Genomic DNA, 13,211 nt, shown 5'->3' with positions numbered 1-13,211 from the left:
CTTGAGAAAAACGGAAAATTTGAGGGATGAAAAGTGTTGATCAGATGAGGGATGATTTATTGTTTTTGAACAAAATCTAATACTAAAACATATTAGATTATTATTATTTTATATTGTATTTTTAAACTTATTTCTATATATTTTATTTACTTTTTAGTAATAATAATAATAATGGATAAACAATTAATTATATCTGTTTTAAAAAATGTTGTGGTTTGCAAGTTGATTGTTAACCATATCAAAGAGATAGCACGTTGGAATGATGAGATACTGTTTAAGTATCACTACCAGTGGAGCGAAGTGATTAAGAGACCCTATGTCTTGGCAACACATGGCTATCTACCAGAGTTTAAGGCGTGTCTTGAACGATTGAAGGTCAACGGTGTCAAGAGATTGAATCTATCGATATTCTTTGGTGTTATTAAAGGTGGTAGTGTAGAGATGATGAAATACTTATTGGATCACTACGACATTGAACAACGACTCAAAGAGGAATTGGAATCAACTACTACTACTACTACTGTCAAAGAAAAAGCAACAACTACACCAACAACACAAGTACAAGACACTCTCAACGACGCATTGGAATATGCATCAAAGAACGGTAGATTAGATATAATTAATTATCTAATGGATAGATTAGCTGCTGCTACTACTACCACTTCTACTGAAACTTCAACAGTTATTATTAAGTGGGATTTCAATAAGATGTTGGCAGTTGCACCATTGTCAGGTGACTTGGATGTGGTTAAATTCTTTTCCCGAAAATTCGATGAAGATCCCAGCTCAAAGCCGGTTATCAATACTTTCAATAATGCATTGAACAACTCTGCCAGAATCGGAAGAATCGATCTCATACAATGGTTGGCTGAGAATAGAGGACACGAACTGTCGAAATCTGATATGATGAAGTATGCCGTCTTGGGAGGACATCTCCAAACGGTAGAGTATCTTCTTGCCGAGCACAAACAACTCCAACGTCCAAAGAATGATGAGTATATGAAAATTGCTTCGTTACCCGGCAAACCATTTGCAATATTCAAGCTATTACGTGAACATAAATTCACTCTCCCAAATAGAATGCTTGAAACGGCTGCCAAGACTGGAAACTTGGAGGTGCTCCATTTGTTAAGCGACGATAAAGATGTTCGATGGGAATCACCAATGGATGCCGCAATTGAAGGTGGTCAGCTGAACGTTGTTAAATGGATGAATGAGAAATATCCAAACGAAAAGTTGTCTCCAAGAAGAATAGAAGAAGCTGCCAAAAGAGGACACCTAGAAATGTTGAAGTGGATCTATGAGAATAGAACGGAGCGTTGTGAATCCGATGTGATGGATGATGTCGTAAAGAATGGATTCTTTGAAACTCTGAAATGGCTCGACCAGAACACCACTCAACAGTGTACCGCTAATTCACTACCCTTTGTTATCAAACAAGGCAACCTCGAACTACTTCAATTCCTACACGAGCGTAACGATGGTGACAATAACCGTTTCAAGTTCTCCACTGACACCATGGATACCGCTCTGAGGTATCAACAATACGATGTTATGAAGTGGTTACATGCCAACAGAACCGAAGGATGCACAGAGACCGCATTGCATTATGCTATTTACTCGGAGCGATTGGATATTGCTCAATGGCTATTGGAAAATATACCGAAATACAACATGAAGAATATTAATATTAACAATTATCTCAATGAACACTTGGAAAACCTTTTCGAATGTGACTCCGAAGAAACGTTGGAATGGTTACTCAACAACATTGATAGAGTCGACTTGCCAACAGAAAAACTCTTGGAATATCAAGCCCAACTCGCTGAGAAATTCCCAGAATCATCGAAAGCAATCAACGTATTAGCTAAATATATTGAAAAGGTTGCAACAACCTCCACCACTACTAATTAAATATGAATAACATAATTTTGTATAAAAGTATTTGTTTAATAATAAAATAAAATGATTAAGAAACAGAACAAACTTTCAATTTTATTTATTTCTCCATTTATATGTTGTTGTTTTATATGTAACAAAAGTCCCCTTGGGTGAATTTATCTTAGTGATTTTTATTCACTATATAATAATTAATTTATTCTGATTTACTAATTAATATCTAATTTTAATAACAAATTATTGCAAAAGTGAAACATGAGACCCCTTTATTTTTATTATTTGTTTAGAAGAATTATAGAAATAAACAAATAATACATGTAGAAGAAGAAGAAGTAGAAGAAGAGGATTTAGAATCCACTGAAGAAGAGGACAATTATCCTGATCGTCAAGCTAAAGTAAATATACAATTTTAAATATTGTTTTTAAAAAAACTTTCTTTTATTAATATTCTTTTTGATATACTATTTGATTCTATAGAAGTTGCAGAATATCTCTAGATCTAAGCCATTGCAAGCTGATACCGACTCTGATTTATCCGATTTGGAGGAAGCATCCAGTGATGAACATGACAGTGAAGATGGTGCGGTGGAAGCCAAGAAAAAATCTTATCGTCCAAGATTATGTCCAGTTTGCCATAAGCCAAAGAAAGCCAAGAGGGGCACAGCAGAACACGAATGCAAGGGTCCGTGTAAGTCCTTAACTATTTGTGGCCGTGAAGATAAACATCCAGCCGAATACAAGAAGGCCAAAGAGCTTGAGAAGCTAAAGAAGAAGAAGCCGGAAACCGAAGCCAAAGAGGCCACCAATAAAATCTAAAAAAAAAACTAAAAAAAAAAATTTTTTTAAAAAATGATAATATTTGTTATATTTATTTATTGATGAGAAATTTCAAAATCTTTTGGATTTCAAACATTACGATCGTATATCTATAGCTGATTCATCATGTCTCGATAGGGTGTTAGCACACTGTGCCATGCGTGGTAAACTAGAGCTAATTCAATACCTTTTCAATCGATACCCAACTGCTGACTGGGACTTGTACCCGGCAATGGAACACTGTATTCTCTGGTGAAATCAACCTACTGAAACTGATGTCTGACAAACTCGGCTATGATAAACCAAGCTTGAAAAAGCTGATCTCAAAGTTTAGTAATGTATTCGAGAATGCGGCGAGCATCCGTCGGATCGACATGATAGAATGGCTTCTAATCTACTGACCACATGATTTTGTCATGTCGAATATGCTGCAGTAGAGAATAAACCATACAGTTTCTAATTAGAGAGCACAGAGATCTATTGTTCCAGGCTGATCTATACCTACCAACAGCATTTGAACACGATGGTATGGAAATATTCAAACTGCTCTGCCAGGAAGTACCGGATCTATGCGTATTTTCCTATGATATCGCCTGTCGAATTGCTGCAATACAGAGTTACTCAAATGACTATTTACCAATGTATCACGAGAACAATTAGTTTCGGTCTACGTAGAATCAACCATTGAACAACTGACAATGGACAATCGTTATGAAATATTAGATTGGCTATTGAGTAACCGAGATTATCCACTTAACAAACTCATTCAGCTTCAAGATTTCATAAGATATAGAGATAAAAAGCTAATAGATTCCGAGGTTGTATTGGAAAAACACATCTCACAGAAATCTATCCAATTGAATCAATAAATTATATTTGTTTTGGCATCTAATATTATAGCATCTCCTTAAAACGTTACGAACTCTATTAAAAAAAACATATTATTTTTAATCCCTCGTGAGTTCAAGAGAAAAAATGTTTTGCAAATAAAAAAATAAAAATTAATTTTTTCTTTTATAAAATGATAAAAAAATTATACACTATTATCAAACATTTAGAAATACTTTTTAAAGAAATAGTATTGGAAGTTTCAATTTTTTTATTTACTTTTTCTACAGAGTAACCAAAAGAAATTTAAATTCGAATCAACTCTACCAAATTGCAACGAAACTCGATCATGGAGATGATTCAACAACACTTCCTTCAGGAGAATCAATTAGCCAAGAACAAATCTTATTGAAATGCATTGGTTTAGATCCAAACAATGCAGAAGCATATCACATGCTGGCAACGATTCTTTCCGATAAAGATCATCAACCATCGATCATTCTTCCATCAGGAGAATCAATGACAGAGAAACAGCTATACTTGAAAGTAATAGAGATTGATCCAAATCACCTTCAAGCATATTATAACCTTGCATTAACACTATCATCCGATGGCGATGAAACAATCACACTTTTAAATGGACAATCGATAACAGAACAACAATTATACATGAAATCAATAGATTGTGATCCATTGCATTCCAATTCATACAGTAACCTTGCATATTCACTATCATCTGGTGATGAAACAATCACATTATTAAATGGACAATCGATGACACAACAACAACTATACTTGAAAGCAATAGAATGTGACCCAACCGACCCGAATCCATACAATAACCTTGCCTATACACTATTATCTTGTGATGAAACAATCACACTTTTAAATGGAGAATCAATGACACAACATCAACTATATTTGAAGGCGATAGAATGTAGTCCAACCGACTCCGATCCATACTATAACCTTGCAACAACACTATCATCCAACGAAGATAATATAATCACACTTTTTAATGGACAATCAATGACACAACACCAACTATACTTGAAAGCAATAGAGTGTGATCCATTCCATTTCAATTCGTATTTTAACCTTGCATATTCACTATCGTCTAACGAAATAATCAATTTTCTTAATGGACAGTCAATGACAAAACAACAACTATACTTGAAAGTAATAGAGTGTGACCCATTGAATACCATTGCATATTATAACCTTGCCAATACATTATCATCTGATGAAACAATCACACTTTTAAATGGACTTTCAATGACAGAACAACAATTATACTTGAAAGCAATAGAATGTGGTCCATTACATGCCAATTCATACAGTAACCTTGCATGTACACTAAAATCTTCAAATGAAACAATCACACTTTTCAATGGACAATCGATGACACAACAACAACTATACTTGAAAGCAATAGAATGTAATCCGTTACATGCCAATTCATACAGTAACCTTGCATGTACACTAAAATCTTCAAATGAAACAATCACACTTTTAAATGGAGAATCGATGACACAACAACAACTATACTTGAAAGCAATAGAATGTAATCCGTTAAATGCCAATTCATACAGTAACCTTGCATGTACACTAAAATCTTCAAATGAAACAATCAAACTTTTAAATGGACAATCGATGACAGAACAACAATTATACTTGAAAGCAATAGAATGTGATCCATTACATGCCAATTCATACAGTAACCTTGCATGTACACTAAAATCTTCAAATGAAACAATCACACTTTTAAATGGAGAATCGATGACACAACACCAACTATACTTGAAAGCAATAGAATGTAATCCGTTAAATGCCAACTCATACAATAACCTTGCATGTACACTAAAATCTTCAAATGAAACAATCACACTTTTCAATGGACAATCGATGACCAAACAACAGTTATACTTGAAATCAATAGATTATGATCCATTTCAAGCCAATTTTTATTATAATCTTGTATTATCACTATCATCAGATAATGCAATCACACTTTTAAATGGAGAATCGATGACCAAACAACAGTTATACTTGAAAGCAATAGAATGTGATCCATTACATGCCAAATCCTTCAATAAACTTGCAACTTCGCTCTCATCAAAAGAAACAATTACACTCCATGATGGACTATCAATGACAAAACAACAACTATATTTAGAAGCTATCAAAAATGGTCACACACAAATCAATGTATATAGGCACCTTGGACTCACACTTTCAAACAACAAACAAACAATAACACTTCCAAATGGTGAACAAATGTCAAGAAGACAACTCCTTAGAAAAGCAAGATCTTAAATAATAAATACATTTATTTTTAATAAACTCTTATTATTTAATTCTTTTATGTGATCATGAATTTCGAAACAAATTTAGAGAAACAATTAACTCTTAATCTGTAACGCACCAAAAATAAATAAAGGAATTTAAAAAGTTAACAGAATTTACCATAAATAATATTGGTCTATTTATATCAGAACCAACAAGATCTGGTAGAGAGAATCGTAATTTTCGAAAATAAATATTTGTTATCAAATAATCAAACTTTTAGTTTAAAATATCAAATTTAATAATATGTGTACTCAAGTTATGCATCCAACTTATTTGTCTTTACAGATAGGCACCTAAATACCCTAAATTATTAATTAACTGTTCATATTTTTTTTTTTTTTACATTTTTTGAATTATTTTTAAGATGAGAAAAGAAACAAGTTCTCTAATAATATATAATAATGGATTCATTTAATACATATTTAATTGGTATCTATAAGGAATTTGATTTATACTTAAAGGAATACTATAGTAATAGTACAAGTTGTGCAGAAGATGGTATTGGTAATGAAGACGGTGATATCGACAACGAAGAAGACGATGAGTTTGTTGGATTGCAATCGTTTATCGATGTTGGACGACAGCTGATATCGCTGGTTGACGACAAATCATTGGAGGTCGACTTTGTCAATAGGAATCTCGAGTTCATCATGTGTCTCTGCTTCTTCTCGGGCAATGAGCAAGTCTATCGTCCGTTGATAGCCGAGTGTCACCGAATGTTTGCCAACAAAACGATCTCAAAGAACTTTATCGAGGGTATTCCTTTCTGCTTTGCCATACCGTTTGGCAATAGAGATCTGCTCACCCTACTGCTATCGCACGGCATGGATATAACGTTGAAGATTGACAATAGCTATCTGATGACGGCGGTGCTGTATGCCAATGTCGAGGCATACGACTTCTTCATTGCAAATGCCGCGCCACTTAACCATGCCAACAGTAATGGTGACACCGCCATGCTGTTTGCTGCAATGAACGGTGACGATACACTGGTGGAACGACTGAGCAAGGCTGGCGAAGATCTCAAAGCTGTTAATCACCATGGATTCAACGTGTTTATCTGCGCTGCATTCCACAACCAGTCGACTACCATCACGCTGCTGGCGCGACTAATCGAGCGAACTCACGGAAAGAAGCGACTACAGGCAATGTTGGACCTACGCGACAAAGACGGTGAAACACCGCTACACATTGCATCGCGACTCGGTTTCACCAAATCTGTCAAAGCTCTATTGGATTGTGGATCGGAAATCAACATTGCCAATAAGAATCGTTGTACACCTTTAGATTTAGCAAAGAAGGGATTACAATTATCAAAAAAGAATATTAATAATAATAGTAATAACAATAGTAATAATAGTAATATAAATATTAAAGAAGAAATAGAATCATTAGAATATGTAAATCAATTGTTACCAAGTGAATTTAAAGATAGATTGATATCTAGGTTTAATTTAGTTAAAAAAGTTAAAAAGACAACGAAATCATATCAAAAGATTATAAAGATATTCGACGACTATATTAAACAGAAGGAACAAGAGATCACAAAGAATCTAGAATCGCTATTGGCAGTAGAGAAACAACAACATACACAACATCATAATCAACAACAGCAATCAAAGAAATCAAAGAATAATTCAAATAAGAATAAACAACCACAACCAAAAACAACAACTGTTACTAATAATACCAATAACACATCAACAACAAAGAATAACAATAACAATAATAATAATAATAATAATAAGAGTAGAAAACAAACATTAGAAGAACAAACAAAGAATGAAACTAAAAAGATAGCTGTTCAATTAGATTTAGATTTGATTAAAGATAAAGATAACAAAGATTTAGAAAAACAACAGTTTATTCAAGATAAAAGTAATAATATTAATAATATTAATAATATTAATAATAATAATAATAATAATGATAATAACAATAATATAGAAAATGAAATATCACAAAAAGAAATTACAAATATAAATAATGAATCATTAGAACTATCGACAACTTCATCTTTATCAAACAATGTACAAATTCAACAACAAACACAACAAACACAACCAGAACAACAACAACAACAAAATAATTTAGATTACAGAGAGAAATATAAGGAATTAGCTATTTTATATTTGGAACAAGCGAGTAGGTTGAAAGAGACACTTAATCAATTGACAGAGATAGAGGATAATTTCATAGAGTTTAGAGAGAGTCTCTATGAAAGAAACGAAAAGGCAGAGGTACTTGGTCTTGGTATACCAGAGATACTTGGTATAGGCTTGGAATACCTCAGTGTAGAACAACTCACTGTTCTAGCATCGATTCACACCGACCATATCAAAGAAATAGAAAGTCAACTTGATAAACTTGACAAGTGAGTGACTGACTGACTTACAAATTAAAAATCTTTAAATAAATTATAAAAAAACAAAATACAATAGATTCTATTTTTGTATAAATATTGCGCATTGCATTTTTATTAACATTATGCATTCTTTTCTATCAAAATGACAATGAGAATAGAATATCGATAATTATCTTGTTTTTTAATAAAATCATTTCAAACACACGACAAAAAGATGTTTTCTTTTGTTTTACCCACAAACCACAAACACCACATACCCCCACATACTTTATTATTGTTTTTTTAAAAAACAACAACGAAACATACACTGAAGTTGACTACGAATCACAAATCATCCGTTTTTAGATATTGAATGAAAAATCAAACCAGGCTCCATTATTATTATGAGCTTTACCCCTAAATTTCCTTTTGACCCGTCTTTGCTTTAAGGTCTGAACAACCAAGAACCAATCCAAAGACATCGAAGGACGTTATTTTTTTTTATTTTGTTTTTACTAGTTTTGGTTGATTTCTCTTTTATTAGTAGTAGTCAGAACGACACAACACCTTGTTGTGCATTGTTGCTGTGTTGTGGATTGCGAAAATATAAATATCTTTCGAGAAACTCTGACCTCTGCACCTTTACTTTTAATATTATTATCATTGTCCACTTAATTATTATTTGTAATATAATTTTATTTTAATTTATTATTTTTATTTTCTTTAAAGAGTCAATTGCGAAATTCACAAAGAGAATTCTTTATTCTTTACTTTACTTCCTCCTACTATTACTTATCTTATTAATAAAAGTTTAGCTACATTAAAAATAGTTTGTTGTACTATATATAAATTATCAATCAATTCATTTTTATTATTTTTTAATATTTATATTATATTTTTGTAATTTTAAAATTGAATAAAATATTTAAGAAGTCTCTCTCTTTATATATATCTCTCATAGTGATACAGCAGCTTCCCCCAACAAAACATAAAACACAAAACACACACACCAACACTACACTTTTTAAAACAAGTTTGATTTTTCACAAACCACAAAAGAAATTTTAAAACAAAAAAACACGAACGTTGAAAAGATAATTTTGGTGTTTTGTTGGTTTTTAATATTAAAAAAAAAGAAAAATCTGACTCTTTTTCAATTATTGCAATCTTAGTAGTTTTTTTATTTTGACTTACGACACCTTAACTCTTAGAATTATTATATATCATTCAGTATTCTATAGAATTGTATTTTGACAATAGTTCTGTTTTTTTTTATTTTTTTTATTTTTACAAATATAACCAAAAAAGTTATTTTAGTTTAGTTTCATTGGTTAAATAGATATAGATATAGATTATTATTTTTGTAATATTACAAAACAGCACAACAAACAAAATCAATTGTTACATTACAATTATATTATTATACAACATCACTACTCATGAATTAGTTAACTTATTTAGGAATAAACAAAAATATTATATTGTTTTTTTATTTATATAAAATAGTTAGTTTGTTTGCATTAATCATATCATAAATAATAATATTAATAATAATAATAATAATAATAATAATAATAATAATAGTATGGCAGCATATTTCAAACGTAAACCTTCGAAAGAAGATCTACCATCTTATCAATCACCGCTGTATCAATCACCGAAATTCGAGGAGGTTCATGTCAGTGCACTGGATGTCGAGGATGACCTGCTCATTAGTAGCGATGGTATGAAATCTCAACAGAAAGCGATGGCATCGGGTGCAGCGGGATCGACGGCACTCGATACATTTGTACAAGTACTGGGAATCGATCTTAGAAGTCTGGCTTTGCTGCGTGTTGGAATGGGTATTCTGATTATGTTGGATCTATACGTGCGTGGTCTCTACCTGCACGACCACTACACAGATTTGGGTGCGGTGCCCGCTAACACCGTCATAGACAACAGTCCCTATCTCTGGTCGTTCTACTACGTCAACGCCTCAAAGTACTGGGCCGGTCTACTTTTCACAATCAATTTCATCGCCGCCTTTTCAATGGCGATCGGATATCGAACTCGTTTGTCCACTTTTATCGCTTGGGTTTTAATGACTTCCTTACATGTTAGAAATCCAATGGTATTAAATGGAGGTATGGAAATGATGATAATAACAAACATTCTATTCTTATTGTTTCCTCAGAATTCTGACAATCTTCTTCTTCTTTTAGGTGACGACTTTTTTAGATTAATTCTTTGGTGGATGTTGTTTCTACCTTTGGAGTCGAAATGCTCAGTCGATGCATCGCTGAATGTAGAGCAAATCAATAAACGAACCAATATAAACAATGCTAGAAATATCAGTTATTCACCGGTTACACAGAGCAACTCTACTTTCCCTTCGACCGACTCTGCCGGAAAGTACTATCTTTCGTTTGGCACCATTGCAATTATGATGCAATTCTGTATTATGTATCTCTTTACTGCTGTGTTAAAGACTGGCGCCGAGTGGAACTCTGAGTACTCTGCCGTCTGGTATGCACTGAATCTCGATCAGTTTGTAACACCACTCGGAGTGTACCTCCGTCAATTCATCACACTCGGCCAATTCCTAACTTGGTTCACCATCTGGTTCGAATGGTTCGGGTACCTTCTCTTCTTTGTTCCATTCAAGAAAGTACATGGACCACTTCGTACCCTTGGTGTACTCATGTTTTGGTGTCTACACATTGGTTTTGGATCATGTTTACAATTAGGTTTCTTTATGTATATTCCAGGTAATTATTATTATTAATTCATTCTTTTTTTTTTCTAAAAACATATCTTCATAATGAGAAAATTCAAACCATATAATATATGATTATGAGAGAGTAATTTATATAATATGTTTTCCCAAGTTATTATTATATTTTGGGTTTGAATTTTCTTTCATTAATTATGTTTTGTTTGTTATAAAAACAAACAATATAGTCTAACTATCTTTTATCAAAAACAAAAAATAGGTGTTGCTGCTTTTATGTTTTTACCATCATGGTTCTGGGATAATTTCTTGAATTATCTTTATAGTCCAGATAGAACATCTGCAATTATCTATTTCTCGGCAAATAATGAATCATTGTTTAAGGTGTTATCGATTTACAAGTCAATGTTTTTGATTCATACCACACCATTGCTGCCTGCACAACGCGAAGACGAATCGATTAGTCTTCAATACCAAGATTCGATTTACAGTGAAATGAAGTCATCGGACAGCTGGATAGCAATCGAAAACGCTACCACTCTAGAACGTAAATATGGATACAACGCATTCGTAGAATTGGTAAGACTCTCACCGATCCTCAAGCTACTCAGCTATCTCTTTGCAACCTCGCTCTTTAAGAAATTCTACAATTGGGTAGTCAACAGACCACTCTTTATAAATGGATCCAGTTGGAACTTCTTTGCCAACATGTATCCAACCAAACCTGTTGTAGTTCAAAGAGGGTAAGTACATATAATTGATATTTATATATATCAAATTAAAATTTCTAATATATAATATTTCTTATTATTATTATTCAGTTATGTAAAGGAGATTGCATTATTCTTATTACTTGTTTTCGTAATCAATTGGAATATGGCAGGATCTTCGATGACCTATGCAGTGCCAGATTCGATTCGTTGGATCGGTCCAATTTTCAAGATTGACCAATATTGGTCGATGTTCAGTCCGTATCCATCGAAGGACGACGGTTGGTTGGTGTTCCCCGGAACTCTGGCGAACGGCAAGGTGGTCGATATATTTAGGGGTGGCATAGAAGTCGACTATGAGAAGCCAGCCGTAACCTCTGATATGTTCCCAACACAGCGTTGGAGAAAGTTCCTCATGAATCTCGAGGGTTCACACCACAAAGATCGTAGACTCTTCTACGGTAGATACCTGTGTAGAGAGTGGAATTGGTACGGTCGTCACAAAGGTGAGGGTGAACAACTTCAAACCTTCAAGATGCTCTACATGCTAGAGATGACACCACCATTCCCCAAGGACGGTGTCATTCCAGAAGATCCAAAACCACACACACTTGAACTTTGGTCACATCAATGTTTTTAAACAAAAAAATAAAATAAATTAAAAAATAAAATAAAATAAAACAACAAAATAATAATAATATTTTTTAATTAATAAATTATCATTATCATGATGATGATGGTGATAATAGATTTTTAGAACTTTCTTTTTTTAAAGATTTGAAGCATAACATGGCGTCAAAAGATATAACCTCCAGAAATTTTAAATTAAAACCAAAAATTATACCTTGTTGGATAAAAAAAAAATTATTTATTCGTTTGGATTTTTTATGTGTGTTGTGTGAATTGGCAATTGTGTTAATGTGGAAGTGAGGTGGGGGGATGTATATTGGACAACATATTACAGTTGTAATTTTCAATGTGACTTTATTTACTTGTTGGTTGTAATATTGACATTAATATATTATTTTTTTCAATTATTTTTTTGAAAAATAGATAAAAACAACAACATTAACCACAATAACAACAATATATTAAGTAAAAAGTAATTTTGATCCTATATGAAATATATATAATTATATTACTTTATTAGTTCACATTCAATATCAAATTGTTAATATCTATCTATTTAATCTCAATTTATTTATTTAATTTAAAATTTTAATATTTATAAGAAAAAAAATAATTATAAAAATTAAAAATTAATTAATAGTGTTGTGTGTTTTGTAATTACATACATGAACATGCAAAAGCAACAGCAACAGCAACAACAATAGCAATAGAATCAAGAAATAAACTATGAGGATTTAAAAACAAAAACAAAACAATATCAAAATAGATTAATAAATTTTAGTATAGAAACAAATAAATCAAAGAAATTTAATATCACAATTATTAGAAATAGATAGTTATAAATAACAATAGAAGTAATAATTATACAGATAAAGTTAATGAAATAAAAATATTGGTAGTTTTATGAAATTTTGGCGGTTTA

At 32.2% G+C, this 13,211-nt stretch overlaps 3 protein-coding genes across 3 annotated transcripts; all 3 read left to right on the top strand.

Moving 5' to 3' along the window:
* Positions 1-171: 171 nt before the first annotated feature.
* On the top strand, positions 172-2,715 carry PPL_02741 (uncharacterized protein; the record flags this gene model as incomplete). Its single annotated transcript, XM_020573720.1, has 3 exons — positions 172-1,860; positions 2,187-2,294; positions 2,377-2,715. The coding sequence occupies 3 exons, from the start codon at positions 172-174 to the stop codon at positions 2,713-2,715; spliced, it is 2,136 nt and encodes a 711-aa protein (XP_020435792.1).
* A 62-nt stretch (positions 2,716-2,777) lies between these two features.
* On the top strand, positions 2,778-5,859 carry PPL_02740 (uncharacterized protein; the record flags this gene model as incomplete). Its single annotated transcript, XM_020573719.1, has 3 exons — positions 2,778-2,819; positions 3,205-3,356; positions 3,834-5,859. The coding sequence occupies 3 exons, from the start codon at positions 2,778-2,780 to the stop codon at positions 5,857-5,859; spliced, it is 2,220 nt and encodes a 739-aa protein (XP_020435791.1).
* Positions 5,860-6,293: 434 nt separating this feature from the next.
* On the top strand, positions 6,294-12,299 carry PPL_02739 (uncharacterized protein; the record flags this gene model as incomplete). Its single annotated transcript, XM_020573718.1, has 5 exons — positions 6,294-8,266; positions 9,821-10,744; positions 11,180-11,692; positions 11,771-11,944; positions 11,996-12,299. The coding sequence occupies 5 exons, from the start codon at positions 6,294-6,296 to the stop codon at positions 12,297-12,299; spliced, it is 3,888 nt and encodes a 1,295-aa protein (XP_020435790.1).
* Between the last annotated feature and the right edge of the window lie 912 nt (positions 12,300-13,211).

Source organism: Heterostelium album, assembly GCF_000004825.1.
Source record: "Heterostelium album PN500 unplaced genomic scaffold PPL_scaffold3, whole genome shotgun sequence".
In the NCBI taxonomy this organism is placed as follows: domain Eukaryota; phylum Evosea; class Eumycetozoa; order Acytosteliales; family Acytosteliaceae; genus Heterostelium; species Heterostelium album.
The sequence above is the reverse complement of the archived record's forward strand: the minus strand, read 5'-3'. Positions and strand labels throughout refer to the sequence as shown.